At 40.3% G+C, this 20,178-nt stretch overlaps 1 protein-coding gene across 1 annotated transcript in view; it reads left to right on the top strand.

Annotated features, from left to right (window-relative positions):
* The window catches only part of Pank1 (pantothenate kinase 1), a 42,517-nt gene that overhangs the window by 11,323 nt on the left and 11,016 nt on the right, over positions 1 to 20,178 (top strand). Inside the window, 2 exon segments of the mRNA XM_048338732.1 lie at positions 7,555 to 7,907; positions 16,185 to 16,438. Of these exon segments, the coding sequence (XP_048194689.1) occupies positions 7,555 to 7,907; positions 16,185 to 16,438 (607 nt within the window).

Consider the following 20,178-nt stretch of genomic DNA (forward strand, 5'->3'; position numbering starts at 1 on the left):
GTCCAAAACCAAAACAGAATGCTCTAATAGAGACGAATACATTATAACTACCTGGCAAGCATGTATTTATGTACATGATTTCTGATGCATGTATTCCATTCCTTTTTATTGTCAAATAATATTTCTTTATATGAATATGTCATGTATTTTTTTCATGTTCATCATTGGTGGCATTTAGTATGTTTTCTGCTATAAGCATTCGTGGACCCGTGTTTGTATAGATACACTTTTCCATGCTTCTTTGGTATATATCTAGTAGTGGAACTGTTAGGCTATATACTAACTCTGAGGTTCACTGCTTGGAAAACTGCAAAGCTGTTTTCCAAAGGGACTACAATATCTAATATTCCCACCATGTCTGTCTCTTCTTGGCACTGCAGTTTTCTTTATTATTTAAGTATTATTTTTTATTAAGTAGTTGTATGAGAAGGTTTCAATTCCATAAATCAGGTTATGAATATAATGCATCTTGGTCATGGTACCTCTTCTATCATTCTCCTCCATCTTTTCCCATCCCATCCCTATTCTCAAGTTATATAGTTCAATTTTTTACATAATGTACATTAAGTATGATTGTATTGCTCACTTTCCATTTCTCCACTCATGTGCTCCCACTCTCCTTGTCCTTCCCCTAAAAAACATGGTTCTGTTTTCTTTCTCATTGTTATCATTATTGTTATTATAGCCATCCTAAGTGGGTCCAAAATTATATATTATTATGGTTTATGTTGGCATTGCCCCTTAGCAACTATCGATGTTGAGCATCTTCTAATCTGTATCTTCCCATTACTAACATCCTGTGACTTCGAACTTTTGGGGCTCCTATGGCCTAAACTGTAAGTTTTTGAAAGACTAAAAAGGGTCAAACTTTGCTCTGTGATGGCTACTGTACTAAAGAAGGATGAGTTATGAAAAGCTGTCATTAGTACGTATTAAAGAATTGTTTGGATTAGGTTTTGTTTTGTTCTTGTGCAGTGTGCATTTTATTCCTTTTCCCTGACAATTCTTGACTCAGTACTTATGGGTTAGAGGTGTCAAGGGAGAAAGTGCATTACCATGTCTGAATTTTGTTGACCACAATGCCTCTTGCTGTTTTATATTTCAATTACTATTTACTCACTTAGTGAAAGAGTCAGAATGTGGTTGAGCCAGTGCCAGTGGCTCACATCCATAATTCTGGCTACTCAGGAGGCTGGGGACTAAGGATCATGATTCAGAGCTACTCTGGCCATCAAAGTCCACTTGCCACCCAAAAAAGCTGAAAGTGGAGCTGTGCATCAAGTTGGTAAAGCTCTAGCCTTGATTGAAAAAGTTAACGAGCATCACTCATGTCCTGAGTTCAGGTTCCACACTGACACAAGTAGCAACAAAATATAATTGATCCTGGACTATTTGAGGCAGGTGTGTTACTTTATCTTCATTTAGACTTGCACTGCTATTGGAACAGATACTACCTCCTTTTTCAGTCCCCCAGCACCCCTGGGGAGCCTTAAAGTTTTGCCAGACTTTGATAGTTAAGGCTGAAGTAAATGAACAAAGCCTATTCTGTGGGCATGTTCTGCCTAGTGGTACCACCTAGAAGTGCTGTTCTTTCTGAATCCTCTCTTAATTAACTACTTCCTGGCATTAAATTGTTATTAGCATCCCTAGAGTAAGTCAGCATCTCTGGTGGCTTGTCAAGACAGAAAGCTAAACCTCTTGGTGGTTTAAACTGGGATTTGCTTAAGCAGGTAATGAGATTACCATCTCGAGCCCTAACACAGGGCATTGAAAAAGTGGAGTAGCTGTTCTGGTGGATACTATGCCCAAATGATCCCATTGGGGATAATCACACAGGAACATGGTGGTTAGTTGTGTTCTTTAGCACCCCTGGGCATGATCATAACTGTGGTATCTTCTTTTTCATCCAAGAACAAGCATTCCTTCCCTTTTCTTTCCTCCCTCCCTCCCTCCCTCCCTCCCTCCCTCCCTCCCTCCCTTCCTTCCTTCCTTCCTTCCTTCTTTCCTTCCTTGGTTTTATAGCTCAGGCTGGCCTAAAATGCATTAGGTGGCCCAAGGTGGCCTTCATCTCTTGATCCTTTCTGCCCAATTGCTGGCTGTTACAGTTGTGTATCACCATGCTCTGTCAGAGAATGTATTTCTGATGAAGAAAGTGGTATAACTGAAGCTAAGGACCATATGGAAGATAGATGTTCATCTTCTATTGGCTCTAGGTTGGGCAAGATAGAAGCTTCTTTTTTTTGGCCAGTCCTGGAGCTTGGACTCAGGGGCTGAGCACTGTCCCTGGCTTCTTTTTGCTCAAGGCGAGCACTGTGCCACTTGAGCCATAGCACCACATCTGGCCGTTTTTCTATATATGTGGTGCCGGGGAAACAAACCCAGGGCTTCATGTATATGAGGCAAGCACTCTTGCCACAAGGCCATATTCCCAGATGATTGGAAATTTCTTGCTGAGAAATAACTCTATAGCTGTATTACACATACCCTCTCCAGACAGCTAAAGAACTTACTGTGAAGTAGGAATCAAATCCCCTCCTTAAGACCTAGAACAGAAGCACAAGACTTGAGTACAGTACAAGCAGGTTGGGGAAGACATGAAGTCGGCATAGTTCACCCGAGGGACATTTGTCTCTGTACTCTGATCTTTCCCATTAAGAGTGGCATGGAGAGGCACCAGAACCTTGAGAAAGAGGATAGGCTTTCTGAACCGCTTGAGGACTTGAAGGGCATGAAGGAGAAAAGTTTCTGTAACTTCAGGGTTTGATATTTTTGTATGCCGTCATCTTCAGTTTCTTCCTGTTTGCCCCTGGCCCAGATCCAAGTTAACAATGTACCCCAGGGTGCTATCAGAAGGGAACCTTAGTGCATGGTTACCTGAGGAGCCTTTTTCAAATTTTAACCCTAAAACTTAGCTTTTATGTGACTATTTCTTTTTGTTGTTTTGATTTTGTGAGATTATTGATATCAAGGCCTGCTATGTGGAATGCAGGTCAAAGAATGCCTGCATGACCTAAATATTTGAATATATGGTTGCCAAAGCCAGCTACTTTATGGAAGAATGCATACTTACCTTGACAATGGCCATGACTGGGCAAGAGGAAGTCACTGATGGAAATTAATTATAAGCAGAATTTCTAAACCACAGCTATGGGGTTTAATCAAACATGAGATGATACCTAGAACTTTTAAAAGCTATGTCAAATTTGGGGGGGAAATCACCTGCAGTAATGATATAAAGTATTCATAAATAATTTAATTAAGAAGCCACTGAAGTATCTTCTGGGGTCACTGCCATGCATTGCTCTCAGCTGTCAACCTCAGAATTCTGCCCTCATGGCTTCAGCAAGGTCAGATCATTCAAACTCTCATCTGTCACTTTGAAGACATACTCCAGCTATTTATAGCATTCATGCAGATTCAACTAGAACTCAACCAAAGGGAATTACAGGGGACCTGCCTTGAAAACATGGAGTCAGAATCTCTTGGTGAAAGCTTGGCAATCTGTATTTTTGCTTTTATTAATGTATTTATGTTTATTGTGTGTGTATGTGTGTGCATGTGTGTGTCACTGGGGATAGAACACAGGGCCTCCTGCAACTCTTCTACCACTGAGTTACACTCCCAGTCTGGCAATCTGTATTGGTAACATGTGCCTTAGGTCATTTTTACAATTAGGCAAATTTGAGAAGCTACGTAGTTGCATATAAGGAAAAAAATAACTATAATGAAAATTTTGTCTTTAAATTTTAGTTGCACTTAAAACTAAAGTTGATGTTGGTTTAAGGGAGTATGATTATAAATAAGCCAGATAGATCAAAACATTCATGGATGTCCTTCCTTTACCAAAAACAAATGCAGATTATATTTTATGGTTATGTAGATGTCAAGACCAATGCATTTTCTTTAACCTGTAACCTCCTATGTTCTCTGATTTTAAAAGAACTAAAATATACAGTGTGGGTAAAAGTATTATAGCTTCTTAGTACTGAGGCCTGGTATAAGTTGGCCCTTGAGTGGCAGAGGTAAAATCCAGGCTCCACTTCTGTATGTTGCTGCCTTGATAATACCTCCATTTGCCTCAGTTCTGAAAGGAAGCCTCCCTGTTCCTCTTTCCTCTCACTTATGGAAATATGATCACCTTTTGTTCCTACGCTCATCTGGGCAAACAAAAGATGATCAGAATCTGGGACTGTGCCAGAGGAACAAGGGTTCTTTACAACACCCATGCTTGTGCCCTTAAATGTGACTTGAATCACCACATTTAAGAATGGATCTTGTCCTGACAGTATTAAGTCGATAGTTGTGTATAGCTTGGGTATGGTTTGTCCTCATCCAAGCCTGTGTTGAAATTTGATTCTCTGTTTGTTGCTGTTAGGAATCAGGGGTCTTCAGAAGGGATTAGATTATAGGGACACTGCCTTTCAGATAGGATTATGTACTAGACTTCCTTGTTTCAGGAGAATTGGGTAGTTCTCAGACACTGGATTAGGTCTTATGAAAGCAGGTTGTTAAGCTGGCTTGGTATACCAGCTCTCTTGGTCTTGTACTTTCCTTACATGCCCTTTCTGAGTTTTCACCATGTAGGACAAGTACAGGCCTTTGAGGCCCTTACTAGAAGGTAAGCACAAGCTGCCTCCATGCTTTTGGGCTTTCCCATGTCCTGAACCATGACCCAATAAACCCTCTTCTCTTTTAACTTATCTAGCTGCTGGTGTTTGGTTATTGCAACAGAAAATGGACCGAGACAATAGGTAAATCTGATCTTTTTCCCAGCCTTACTTCCTACCTGAAGTAACCTTTGTATGATAAGTGTCTTGACTGGTTGAACAACTTTGCTGAGTATCATGCTTTCCAGGGCCTCAAGTGTATAGGCAAGAGAGCTCTACCATTGAGCTACCATCCCCTACCATTCTCACAGCTAGTGTCCAGAGGCTCTTAATAACAGACTTGACTTCTATGTGGGTGACGTCTTGGAACAGAAGAAAAGGAACTTTTGAGTTAGGAAGGGAAGATATGCTGTTTGCAAACAACAAGCCACGAATCTACTCTCTGCTCACTGAAGCAAAGTTAAAACAGTTTCTAGTAGTTAATTAGAGATAAGAGAGTCATAAGGACTTTCCTGCCTGGCCTGGCTTTGAACCATGATCCTCAAATCTCAGCTTCCTGAGTAGCTAGGAAATCCAGATTAACAAAATGACAGAAAAACTTCCTAAAGGCAGGCTAATTATCTTTTTCTTGTTCTGTCTCCAGTCACTACCTCGTAAGGAACTCACTTTAAAATAACCAAATCCATTGTTTGGTCTTTTGTTTCTGCTTACTTCAGCCTGGCTCTGTTTATAAATCCAACATCCTTTGCTTGGATCATTGGAACATTTAATCTGTTTCATGGAATGGACTGCTGTGTAATTCTTGAATGAAAACACAATCTAACTATGAGCAAAATGCTTGCTCTTCATGTCCCAGGACAGGTTGATCCCCAGCATCTTCTACACCCACCTACACCAAATTGTAGAAGTCCAAAGTAAATTGCTGTAAGTCTGTCCTCTGACAGATCCAAAGTGAGCTCTAAGGAGTGAGGGCTCCTTAGAGGCTGAGCAGGCTTCTCAGTTGCTGGTATCTGTGTGTGTGTGTGTGTGTGTGTGTGTGTGTGTGTGTGTGTGTGTGTGTGTGTGTTACTCAGCCTTGAAGTCAGGGTCTTGTGTGCTCTCTTGGCTGTTCTGCCCAAACCTGGAGCTCTACCATTGAAGCCACACCTCCACATCTGGCTTTTTGCTGGTTGGTGGTGAAAAGAGTCAGCTGGCTTTGATCCTCAGATCTCAGTCTTCTGAAGAGCTAAGATTACAGGTATGAGCCACTAGCACTCAGCTCTCAGCTTCTTTCTGACTTAGAGAGTCAGGGGCTGCAGAGCTCTTGCAGGTCTTTAACACTTATGCCAACTATATAAGGCTCATTCCCATGGTTTCCTCAGGCATGCCACTCTTTTCAAAGGGAGGGAGGTTCCTTGTTTGTTTCCACTTTATTTCTATATCCCTGTAGTGAAGCCCTCCATTTTTCCCTAGGCATCTTTATGTCAGCTGTGTATCCTGTGGATCTTTGACTCCCTTTAGTGACTGAATGTAGCTGTTTTCAATCAGTGTGGCTGTATGGAGAAAACACACCTTTAGTTACTTTTCCCTGAGCTACCCTGAAAGACTGTACTAAGAAGCCCTAAAGTTAACTGCATCTTTATTTGGAGACATCTTAACTGATTTAGGAGTGTTATTCTCTTTACCTAGAAATAAGAGTGTAAAAGCTAAATGCAAAGTGCTAATGGTTTTACTAAAAGTGTATTTCTCTCTCTCTCTCTCTCTCTCTCTCTCTCTCTCTCTCTCTCTCTCTCTCTCTCTCTCTCTCTCTCTCTCTGTTGTGTCTCTTGGGAAAGAGAAACAGCACTTTTTTCTAACCTACAGCCTGACTTTGTGAATTTCATTCTCCCTGTTCTTTTTGTTTGTTTGTGTTTTTAAACCATTCACTTGTTTTCTAAGTTCTTCACCTTTAAAAATGCAGCCAATGATAGCCCACACATACTACTGCCTTTATTTATTTTTGCCAGTCCTGGGGCTTGAACCCAGAACCTGGGTGCTGTCCCTGAACTTCTTTTGCTCAAGGTTAGCACTCTACCACTTGAGCCACAGCGCTACTTCTGGCTTTTTCTGTGTATGTGGTACTGAGGAATCGAACCCAGGGCTTCACGCATGCTAGGAAAGCACTCTACCACTAAGCCACATTCCCAGCCCACTACTGCCTTTTGACATTCAGTTGTTTTACTAGATCAGCAAACATTTTAGTGTTTGCCTTCCATGTTACCATAGGTAATAATTTTCCAAATACTATTCCAGTCTCCACCATCGACTTCCTCTCTCCTTGCTGCTTGATCTCAGAACAGGGCCATAGGTTTGGTTGTTAATACTGCTGACCACCTCAGGTATGTCAAAATGAGCCAGACTCTGTTGCAGTGATAGAAAATGTAGGTTCCTCTCCCCTGAGCTCCCACCATGATGGTCTTTCTCACTCTCTTTAGTTTTGAACCTGTACTCCTGCTGAAATTTTTGATAAATACTCTAGAAATACTTTTTTTAAAGGACATCTGTTTAGAAAGGAAGAAGGTGAGAGTGCAAACATTATCTAAAATTAGCATCACTTCTAGCAGAAACAATGAAGACTCTTATCAATGTTGCAGCTGACTTTATCACAGCATCCGCATATCCTCAGGTCCTGGGCACTGTCCCTGGTTTCCTTTTGCTCAAGGCTCACACTGTACCACTGGAGCCACAGCGCCACTTCTGGCTTTTTCTGTTTATGTAGTGCTGATGAATCAAACCCAGGGCTTCATGCATGCCAGGCAAGCACTCTATTACTAGGCCACATTCACAGCTCCCTCTGAGCTCTTTCTAAAACATGGAATCAATTTTCAAATTGAATGTTAAATGTATTTTCTTATTGAATACTCAAGAAGTGAATATTGGTTTGCATGTACAGAATTCAGTAGCACTCTTTCTTTTTGTCTCTTTCTAGCATTCCCATGGTTCGGTATGGATATTGGTGGGACACTGGTTAAGCTGGTCTACTTTGAACCAAAGGATATTACAGCTGAAGAGGAGCAAGAGGAGGTGGAGAACCTGAAGAGCATTCGGAAATATTTGACATCTAATACAGCTTATGGGAAAACTGGGATCCGGGACGTCCACCTAGAACTGAAAAACCTGACCATGTGTGGGCGCAAAGGGAACCTCCACTTCATCCGCTTCCCCACCTGTGCCATGCACAGGTTCATTCAGATGGGCAGCGAGAAGAACTTCTCCAGCCTCCACACCACACTCTGTGCCACGGGAGGTGGGGCTTTCAAGTTCGAAGAGGACTTCAGAATGGTAAGTGGGGCTGGTCCTTGTCAAAACTAATCAAACTTCTCACATGGCCACAGCCATGGCAATGCATGTCTAAGAATTTGACAACTAACCTTGGATCTAGCAACGTTTACTTTACCTAATGCCTCAGTTTCTTCACCTAGAAGAAAATAAAAATAGCTCTAGATCATAGAGTTGGTACAAGGACGACTACATGAAATAGTATGCACTTGAATCTTAGCAAGAGTCAATTCATGTTCATTAATTTATCATCATCATCATTTTTGTCACAATTACTGCTGTGCAATATGGCAAGATGATACAATATTTATCTAAGTACATTTGGTTAGCATTTCCCGCAGACAATTATTCTGCAATTATGGGGTCAGTGTTATAGATATATAGACTGAGGCCAACCAGAAGGCATTCTATAAATCTTACTAAGAGTATGACTTCTCTCTACCCATTTGCTCTCATAAGTGTCTTGGGTTTACAAATATAATTCAGAAGTTTTACTCACCAACAAAAATGAACCTTTTAGGTGGGCGCTGGTGGCTCACCCTTGTCATCCTAGCTACTCAGGAGGCTGAGTCTGAGGATTGTGATTCAAAACCAGCCCCAGTAGGAAAGTCTATAAGACTCTTATCTTGGATTAACCACAAGAAAAGTAGATCTGGGACTCAAAGTAGTATAACACTAACCTTGAACCAAAAGAGCTCAGGGACAGTACCCAGGCCCTGAGTTCAAGCCCCACAACCCACCAAAAAGAAAAAAGCCAAAAAACCAATGAAGAAATGTTTGATATTATATAGAAATGAATTCTTTCATTAATACTATTTTGAAAGTATGGCTCTACATAGTTGGGATAGTGCTTTACCTTGTTGTAGTTCATAGAAACTCTATTGCTTATTTATATTTACAAGTGCTGATGAGTGTAAGATGTGGATGAGGAACACCCAAAGACTGTTATTTAGCAATCCCTTAGCATCTGTGTGTCCCAATTTCCTCATCTTCTCCAGTCAAGATAATAATCTTTTTATTGCCTAGCTTTTTCCCATGGAATGAAATGAGAATAAAGTTAAATAATCAGTGCACTTGTCTCTTGGAGAATCATGGGAGAGTTGGACAATCAAAAATGATTGAACATTGAAAGAAAAGTTGGAAGATTTTAGGATGAATCTTTATAGAGTTGAAAATCCAGTGATGTAAGTTATAAGATACATTTTCCTCAAAGCCTTTAGTACAAACTGCTGCATTTAGTCATGAAACTAGTCAATCCAGTCTTTTTATAAAGTCTGTCACTATTGAATCAACAAATCAACACATTATTCAAGGTACCTAATAAGCTATAAGTATAAATTTTATTGTACTATCTGCATTAACATCATTTACTGCATAGATTGTAGTAGGTAATCAGAACAGGACTGACAATAGAGTCCTAGTAGTGTTCTTTTTTTTTTTTTTTTTTTTTTGCCAGTCCTGAGCTTGGACTCAGGGTCTAAGCACTGTCCCTGGCTTCTTTTTACTCAAGGCCAGAGCTCTGCCACTTGAGCCACAGAGCTACTTCTGGCTGTTTTTTATATATGTGGTGCTGGGGAATTGAACCCCGGGCTTCATGTATACAAGGCAAGCACTCTTGCCACTAGGCCATGTTCCCAGCCCCATCCTAGTAGTATTCTGAGGCTGATGATCTCCAGGCTTTGGCTTTTTTCTTCCATGTCACCTTTCCCTATCCAGCAGTCATGTTTGCTACCGTTAAGTATTTAAATAACCAGTACAATCCTTTTACTACCAAAGGCACTCAGTGACCGGTTTTGAAACCAAAAAGGTATAGACAGGAAAACTAAATTTAATTCCCCAATGAGAATAGCGTTGGATCAGAATAGTCCTGTTCCTATATTTTATCTGCTAGGTGACCATGGACAAGGCAAGTCTTTCTCGTGGGCCTCAGTTTCACCACCTGTAAAAGGCTTCAATAGAGGAAAGGGTTTTTAGGATGTCAGAACTGAAAGTGACCTTTGAAGACAAGAAGTGTGGCATCCTCACCATCTGTGGATGAGGAAACCAAAGTTTACATTTTGATTAAGAGGCTCTAATCTAGTAGTGCCTATTAGCTAAAAGCTGGGTGGCTTGGGTTCTATCCTGACTCTGAATGAATGCTGACCCACACCTGTGTGGCTGTAATGTGAGCTCCCAGGTCCTTCAAGGACATATTATTTGTCTATCTCTACTAACAAGGCTCAAGTGAGCCAAGATAACTGATGGATGTATGCAACCTCTCTGTCACTGCCTCTGTCTCTCCTCTTGAGTAAGGTATGTCCTGCAAAAAGGTTACTCAATCTGTGCTGGCCATGAACAAGTGTGTTTCTCAAAGTTCTAGACTGAGAAAGGTCATATCAACCTTTGGGAAGGATCTTACAACCTCATGAATAGACTGGAACAGGGAACAGGTCTGGAATATTTGCTAACTAGCTGACCAAGCTGATTGTCTATCTATAAGAGTCCATGGGAGGCCTTATGTTTCCATGATCATTCTTGGCCAAATTAAAGACAGAATTGAAAAAGACAAGTCTTTTCCTGTAGCCTGTTTGACCATGCACTGAGTGATGTGCCCATATCCACATTCTGTGAGGATAACTAGGTTTTACCATCCACTTTACATAACTCTTTGACTTTATTCAGACAATGAGCAATTTCATTTTAACATTAATGTTTAATTTATCATGCTTCTCTACATGTTAAGTACTGTTACCAAGTACTGTTACCAGCAAAACAAAGCTCTTACCTCTGCTTCCCTCCCTCCCTAGATTATATTCTATTAGAGAACAATAGTCAGAGATCAAATACACAATATATGGTGATAAGAGATCTGAAGGAGGAAAATAGGGCAGGGGGAGGAAGACAATGTTGGAGGTGTGTGATGAGGTAACATTGGGACAGACACCTGAAAAAGTATTGGAGTGATCATTTAGGAATTTGGGCCAGTCTTGTAGACAGATGGAAGAGTGAGTGTCAGGACAAACAGGTGTGCAAAATCCAAGCTCTTCTTTCTAGAATAGAAAATTGAAGATGCTTACTTAGTTGCAAAAGATTGATACACACACACACACACACACACACACACACACACACACACACACACACACACACAGGAGCCCCCTCAACAAATGAGCTAAAGACCTAAAAAGAGACTTCTCTGAAGAGAAAATGAGAATGGCCAAGAGACACATAAAGAAGTGCTCTACATTACTGGCCATAAAAGAAATGCAAATCAAAACAACACTGAGATTCCACCTCACCCCAATAAGAATGGCCATTATCAGGAAAACTAATAATAACAAATGCTGGAGGGGATGGGGCCAAAAGGGAACTCTACTACACTGTTGGTGGGAATGTAAACTTGTTCAACCATTCTGGAAAGCAGTATGGAGGTTCCTTAGAAGGCTAAATATAGAGCTCCCCTACCACCCAGCAGTCCCACTTTGGGGCACCTACCCAAAAGATTACAAACAAGACCACACTAAGGCCACCAGCACAACTATGTTCATTGCAGCACAGTTTGTCGTTGCTAAAATATGGAACCAACCCAGATGCCCCTCAGTAGATGAATGGATCAGGAAAATGTGGTACATATACACAGTGGAATTCTATGCCTCAATCAGAAAGGATGATACTGCCCCATTTGAAAAAAATCATAATGAGACAGACCCAAAGAAACATAGACTCTCTGGTTTCCCTCATAGGGAATAATTAGTACATCACTAAGATAGTCCTAGCAAAAGATCACAATAGCTCAAGAGCTGTGCCTGTATGAACACATAAGATGGTGCTAGGCAAAATGAACTAGTGTCTCACGCCTATAATCCTAGCAAGTAAGGAAGCTGAGATCTGAGGATCTTGATTCAATGCCAGCTGGGGCAGAAAAATCCATGGCTCCTGCCTCCAATTATCCAGCAAAAAGCTGGAAATGGAGGTGTGGTTAGAAAGCCACGCAAGAGTACAAAGCCCTGAGATGATACCCCAGTACTAGCACAAAATCAAACAAAATCCTTATAAGTAGGGCTGAGTGACATATCTTTAGCAGACTCTAAAGAACGGTTGTTAGGTATGCTAACTCTATCCTTGTTATATATAGTAAGTGTGCTTAAATTCTTAGCTAATGGTAACTAGTCTTGATCTAATTTAGATTGTACAAGGAAAAGCTATAAACTATATGAGTCAGGCATTAAATTATACCTGTTCTTCAGTGTTTTCAGTTGAACTAATTTTGCTGCATTTTGCTATTGTTCTTCCTTTTTCTTTTTTTTCCCCTCTGGTCTTCTCCTTCCTTGTTTTAAATTTTAATATTGCTGTCCAAAACAAATTCTTTTTTTTGGCCAGTCCTGGGCCTTGGACTCAGGGCCTGAGCACCTTCCCTGGCTTCCCGCTCAAGGCTAGCAGGGCTAGCACTCTGCCACCTGAGCCACAGCGCCCCTTCTGGCCGTTTTCCATATATGTGGTGCTGGGGAATCGAACCGAGAGCTTCATGTGTTTAGAGGCAAGCACTCTTGCTACTAGTCCATGTTCCCAGCCCCAGATTCTTAATTTTTAAAAGATGTTTTGAAACAGTCTAGCTGGCCTTGAACTCAATCCTAGGACTCAGCTTCCTTGGCTTTTTTGTTTTCTGCTCAAGGCTGATGTTCCCACTTGAGCCAAACCTCAACCACATTCTTTTAATTGAAAATAAGAGTCTTACAGATTTTTCTGCCCCACTGTCTTTTAACTTCCATTTTCAAAAATCAGCCTCTCGAACAGAGAGAATACAAATGTCCAGATTATTATATTAACCTTTTCTGCCACTATCACATCTTGGAAAGTATCACATATCATACTGACTTGTATCTTATTCATTTCTGAAACACTTGTTGCTCTACTGTGGGTAAGTAATATGACTGGCTTGGGTAGAACTATAGAATCTTCCCAGGGAGATTTTTGTTTATTTAGCTAACTATTTTTTTATAGACTGAGCTACAGCATACAAGGAATCTCCTTTGGAACTGAGCCTGCCTATATTTAAGATCCATAATTTTTCTATTATTGATGTGTAGGCAATCCCTGTTCTCTAAAAATGAGTCATCAGATTAGAAATGATGTTTCAAAATACATTTCAACTCCTAAGAACACCTAGGTTGTTTTTACTTCTCATATGTATAGTAATTATAACTCACACATATTATCCTTTATCGTTTCCAAAGCATTTTCACACAACTGTCTCACTTGATTTTTTAAAACAGCCCTGATATTAGCTAGGGTAGGAGCTATTGTGCAGAGTATGTGAAGAAAATGTTTCTTCTCACCTGGAATCTTAACCTTTTGCAAGCTGTCCACAAAACCCAGTTCACCTTTACTAAGAAACTGCAGAGTTTGGGAAAAAAATTCCCAACTTGTTCTTGCATTCACGCCACCTGCTTAATATTCTGAGTCTCACTTTGGTTCTCTCTTTTTTCCCTATGTGGCTGAACAAAAGTGACCCCAAAAAAGATAAATAAGATGACTAAGATAATAATATTTGTTACCCTTCTGGGGCTGCTTGACCTTGAAAATCCAAAAATACCCATCCCTCAATAAAATGTGTGGAAGAGGTGTTTGTTTGCTCATTGCACTTGAAAATCATTTTGAGGGGAAAGGTGAAATAATGATATTTCCTTTCAGAGCAAACGTGTGTGTGCTTAGTTTATTTACCTTTACAGGTATTTTCTATTTTTCCTCAGTGTAGTTTCAGGGTGTCCATCTGGATAGACTATGTCTCTGTCCACGTTTATGTTGACTCTGGGCTTACCTGTCAATATTGTTGGTGAATTTCTGATTAATTTTTAAGCAAGTTTTACTTGTGGCTCCTAAACGAGCTGATGAGATTGTCACTTTTCAGTTTGGGATGGGGTATAACTTTCCATGTTCACTTAATGTTTACTAAGTGTTGAATGGGGGAAGGTCTTTAGCATGGGCCTGGGGACCATATGATGAGCCAGAAAAAAAACCAAATTATCATCAATGCTGTAAGTGCAATGGAAGACTGTGAGATCAGGGAGGACAGGAAGATATTTACCCTATATATCAGTGTAGACTTTCAAACCTCCACAGAGTTCTGGACTCATTGCATTTCTATCTTAAAACATGTGTAACGATATGCGTCTCATTCAAAAGTTTTACTTAATAAGAAATAACAACATTAGTTAGCCTGGCACTGGTGGCTTATGGCTATAATCCTAGCTGCTCAGGAGGGTGAAATCTGAAGATACAGGTTCAAAGCCAGACTAGGCAGACAAAGCCAAGAGATTATCGCCAGTTAACAAGCAAAAAACTGGAAGTGGAGCTATGGCTCTGAGTTCAAGCCCCAGTATGGTGGAGGGGGGATGTAATTAAGAACCATTTAGGGGTATATTTACTTGTTCATCAAAAATCACTTCAAATATTGATTTCCATGTATCAAGATTATTTCCACAACCAACCTTATATTATTCATAGTAATTCTGCTTTTCACATAGAGATTTCAGTCAGCTTTTTAAAATAGAAAATTCAGATTAGTGATGCAAAGTCAAATCTTTTTCTCCTACTTGCTAACTTTCATAATGAAGATGATATTTTTTAGTAAAGTATCTAGGTCTAATAGTTGTTTAGGTTGTTTCCAGCCTCTAGAAACAATACCCCTTATGACAAGGAAGATAAGACAACAGAAAAACAGGCTCTAGTGGCCCATGCCTATAATCCTAGCTAGTCAGGAGGCTGAGATCTGAGGGTTCAAAGTAACTTAAGAAAAATTGTCTGTGAAACTCTTTATCTGCAATTAACTACCAAAAACAAACCAGAAGTAGAACTATAGCTCAAGTGGTAGAGCACCATCCTTAATCAAAAAAGCTAAAGATAGTGCCTAGGCCCTGAGTTCAAGCCCTAGTACCAGCACTGAAACAAAACAAGTAAGCAAGCAAAGAAACAAAAACAGGAAGTAGCTGGCTGTTAGTTGCTTGTTTTATCACTCAGGAATCATTATTTCCTATGCATCTGCACCACAGAAAATCATTCATGATTCCCGATACAACTTGTTTTTCCTTAGCCCTGGGGTTTGTTTTGTTTTGTTTTGTTTTTTAAGTGGCAAAGCAAAGGTTTTAATTGAGAGCCAGGAAGACTGTTGAGGGAACTGGCAACCTCCAGCTAGGTGATTCAAGAACCAGATCTAAGGAGAGCAAGAGACAGAGTTAGACAGAGAGTTAGACACACACACAAAGACAAGACAAACACATAAACAAAGATATAGAGAAAAAAGGGAGGGACATTTTCTTTTTTTTTTTTTCCTTTCTCTTTCTTTCTTTAGTCAGTTGTGGGGCTTGAACTCGGGACCTGGATGCTATCTCTGAGCTCTTTTGTTCAAGGCTAGTGCTCTATCACTTGGAGCAACAGCTTTACTTCCAAATTTCTGGTGATTAATAGAGATATGAATCTCACAGACTTTCCTGCCTAGGCCTGGTTTTGATTCACAGTCCTCAGATTTCAGCCTCCTGAGTAGCTAGGATTACTAGCACTGGGCTGAGAGAAACTTTTTTTTTTTTTTCTTTTCTTTTTTTTGCCAGTACTGGGCTTGGACTCAGGGCCTGAGCACTGTCTCTGGCTTCTTTTTGCTCAAGGCTAGCACTCTGCCACTTGAGCCACAGCGCCACTTCTGGCCATTTTCTATCTATGTGGTGGGGAATCGAACCCAGGGCTTCATGTATGTGAGGCAAGCACTCTTGCCACTAGACCATATTCCCAGCCCCGAGAGAAACATTTTCTATTCCCTATGCAAAAAAATGGAAACAAAGAATCATAATGGTGTTTTTGAGTCTGGGAAATACATGTTGATATGTCTATCAAACCCTAATGATAAGACAATGCTTCTAGGTGACCATGTTCATCTTCACATAGTCTTCTCTAGGTCTTTCATGTCTTTCTGTGTGTACCTTAAAATGAGTATAGTTGTTGGGTTTAGGGCCCACTCAGATGATCTGAGATGATTTCTTCAAGATCTTTAACATCTGTAAAGACCCTTTATCTAAGGTTGCATTCACAGGTTCAGAGCCATCCTGGGTACCCAAAGGTACTTTTTCAGCAACCAGGCAAACTCCTTCCTGTCATTTGTACAAAGCTGTTTTTACAGTAGATTGGCTGATTATTAGCATGATGTCACAACTGGGTATTTTAGGATGCTTCCTTTTTAAAAATTGAATGGTTCAATCTGGGGCTTCTTCCAAAGTAGTCCATGGCATCTCACAAGGTTTTGTTTTCTTTCAGATTGCTGACCTGCAGCTCCATAAACTGGATGAACTGGACTGTCTGATACAGGGTCTGCTTTACGTCGATTCGGTGGGCTTCAACGGCAAGCCAGAATGTTACTACTTTGAAAACCCCACAAATCCTGAATTGTGTCAAAAAAAGCCATACTGCCTTGATAATCCATACCCTATGTTGCTGGTTAACATGGGCTCAGGTGTCAGCATTCTAGTAGTGTACTCCAAGGACAACTATAAAAGAGTTACAGGGACCAGGTAAACAGGCTTTCCACTAGAGGAACCTCTTTGTGTTTAAAACCAGGCTACTTCCTTGATAACCAATCCATAGTAAATCTTTGTGTTGAATGTATTCTTGGTTGTTGTTGTTGTTATTGTTGTTTTTGTTGTGCCAGTACTGGAGCTTGAACACTGGGCCTCGGGCTCTTGCTTGGCTTTTTTGCTCAAGGCTGGCTAGCACTCTACCATGTGAGCCTCCATTTTGGGCTTTTTGCTGGTTTATTGGAGATAAGAGTTTCTTGGACTTTTCTGCCTAGGGTAGCTTTCTTAGATCTTCATCTCCTAAGTAGTGAGGACTATAGCAGTGAGCCACCAGTGCCCAGCTAATCAGATACCTTTGAGAAGCTCTAGTGTATATGAAATTAAACTGATTTGTTTTGAAGTATTCCTCTAACTTATTGGACCGCCAACACTATTTTTAGAGGAACAAATTAAGGAATGAATGCCATGTAGAATGCTTTTGGGATATGGTATTGAAAACATTGTGGGTTTTTTTTTTGTGTGTGTGTGTGTCTACTAGTACTAGGACTTGAACTCAGGGCATTAGGGCATTGTACTCTTGCTCAGTATTTTTTTACTCATGGCTAGTGTGTTGCCACCTGAATCGTGCCACCAGTCCAGCTTTTTGCTGATTAATTGGGGGTTTTTTGCTTGGACTGGCTTTGAACTGTAGTCCTTAGATCCTAGACTTCTGAGTATCTAGGATTACAAGTGTAATCCAGGTGCCTTGCAAAACCATTGTTATTGATAGATTGAAGACCTCATGTTACTTTTCTAGGTCTCAGTGTCTCATTTCTGTCATGAAGTTTGTTGGTGCTTAGATTGTTTTTACAGGCTTTCCCGGCAGTGAAATATCACCATGGCACTGAACTACCATAGTACTACTTACCCATTACACATAGAACTTCTCTTTTCCAGTGTATGGTCATGATTGGTGACAGATCTGCATAAATTTGTGTTTGGCAATGTCTAAAGACATTTTTTGATTGTCATCCATGGAGGTTGGATGTTACTGGCATCTAGTACATTGAAGTTGAGCTGAAAGCAGCTCCTCCAACCACAAAGAAATAATCAAGCCCTAAATATCAATAGTGATGTTGCAGAGAGACTAAGCGCACAGTGACTACAGACATCCTGCCAGGAGTAATTGAATTGGTCAAGGTGGTCCCAAGGTAACAATAAGCTAAACATTTTCCATAATTAGAGATGCTTACAGTTCCATTGATAAACACTTCACCATTTCATCAGTGATATCACAGATGTGTTTTTAAAGTTGGAGAGTCTAAGGAGCAGGGTCATTTTGAATAGCTGCCAAGAACTAGTTGTGGCTTTGGCTTCTCTTACATGTGTAATCCTTCTAAAATCTAATTATTGATTTTTTTTTAAGCCAGCTAATGACCAGTGTTCTTCAATCCTCAACAAACTCAATATGGATGCTGAGGTTTTCTTATAGGTTCTCACATTAACTAGTGATTTTGGAAATATGTTAATGGGGAGCCCTTTTGGAGGCTGCTAAAGCTATGGAAGGGGCATCGAGTCGTTAAATCCCTGGAGCTTTTGATACCCCAACCAGAGTTATTTTATTTATTTATTTATTTATTTATTTATTTATTTTTGCCAGTCCTGGGGCTTGGACTCAGGGCCTGAGCACTGTCCCTGGCTTCTTTTTGCTCAAGGCTAGCACTCTGCCACTTGAGCCACAGCACCACTTCTGGCAATTTTTTATATATATGGTGCTGGGGAATCGAACCCAGGGCTTCATGTATGCAAGGCAAGCACTCTTGCCACTAGGCCATATTCCCAGCCCACCCCAACCAGAGTTATTTTGATAAATATCTTTCCCTCCTTCCTCCCTCCCTCCCTTTCTTTTCTTCCTGAATAAGGTTTCATTTGGTAATGCAAACAGGCCTTATCCTTGCAATCCTCCTTCCTCAGCCTTCCCTATACAGGGATTCTAGACTGTGCCACTATTCTGGGCTCAAAGGCCTCATTGATCCAAGTTATAAAACCTCCAACATAAACTATAAAGTTTGCAGTGAACATCATCAAGTGGAACACACTGAGAATCACTGATAGGAGCACCAATAAGCTTTAAGAATTTGTACTGCTCTTGTGAACTGATAGCTATCCTGCGGGGCTTTGCTTACTGTGTTACATACTGTTTTCCCTTCGAACATTTTTCGAAGCCATTTCACTACAGTACTCTTTCAGTTTTGTTTTAAATGTGTTTTTTAAAGGTCCTTTTTACATGTATATCTGTTACATCCCAGATTTTTTTCCAGTGATATTCCAATTTTCCTATGGATGTCAGTAGAAAATACAATATTTAACAGCTGACATTGTTAGAATCTAGTTTGTTCAAGTGTAATGAACCTAGAAACTTTGGCAAAAGTAATAATACATCTCATCACTTTTATTGAACCTGTTTAAAGGCAATGACCATTTGTGTCCATTAATCACCAATGTTCTACAGTTGTCAACAATTTAATTACTAAAATGAGTGACTGGGGCTGGGGATGTAGTTAAGAGGTAGAACTTTTGTCTGGCATGCACATAGCCCTAGGTTTCATCCTCAGCACTGAAAGAAGAAGAAAAAAAGAATGAGTTTACTGAAGATTTCTTTTACTTCTCTTTGAAATCACAATGATAGCTGATGATATTTCTCAGTAGCTTTGTCTAGCAACGTAATTTTTTTTTTTTTTGGCCAGTCCTAGGCCATGAACTCAGGGGCTGAGCACTGTCCCTGGCTTCTTTTTTGCTCAAGGCTAGCACTCTGCCACTTTAGCCACAGTGCCACTTCTGGCCATTTTCTGTATATGTGGTGCTGAGGAATCGAACCCAGGGCCTCATGTATACAAGGCAAGCACTCTTGCCACTAGGCCATATTCCCAGCCCAAGCAACGTAATTTTTGTGTCTGGTATGGTAAGGGTTTTACTGTGTGTCTGGCAAAACAAACATGTATCTGATGTTGAACAAGGAAATCATATGATTAAGTAATGGTTAGCAGGTTGAGGATGTTCATAAAGTACTAGGAGACTCTTGGCTCTTCTGTCACCATGCATCCTTTCTTCCTCTCTGCAGTGTGCCAGCTGTGCAAACTCATGCTTGCTTCCCTCATTTGACTCTTTATCTGGAATCACCTGTCATTTTCCAGTTGTACTTGCCCTTTCTCACTTTTACCAATACATCAGTTGATGAATTACCTTCTTTCTAAGTCAGCCAATCTCTTAAGTTGCCTACAATTGGAGTTGGTTACTGAATGCATTGGTTCAGATGATCCCTAATGTTCAAAGAAAGATTATTAAGGATGAAAAGATATTGTGAAGCTAGAACTATTAGCAAAGATTTCTTTTCTAAAAGATGTAGGGACAAAACAAATCAAAGCACTGGACAACCCAAAAATGATTCCTATTTAACCACAGTGGCAGGGATAGGAATATAGCTTAGTGACAGAGTACTTTCCTAACATGAGCAAGGTCCTGAGTTCAATCCCTAGCACCACAAAATATACACACACTCACACATACACACACACACACACACACACACACACACACTTTGTATGGCAGGCTGAAGCCAACAATGGTAGCATGACTTGTCATGTTAAATGTAAATTAAGATACATTTTCTTAGAAGGAATTCAGAATTCCTATTGTGTCTGAGTTGTTGATATAATACTGAATGTGGAGCTCTCTATTTCCTTATGGCCCTGCTCCTG

The sequence above is a fragment of the Perognathus longimembris genome, chromosome 2 (assembly GCF_023159225.1).
Source record: "Perognathus longimembris pacificus isolate PPM17 chromosome 2, ASM2315922v1, whole genome shotgun sequence".
NCBI lineage: Eukaryota > Metazoa > Chordata > Mammalia > Rodentia > Heteromyidae > Perognathus > Perognathus longimembris.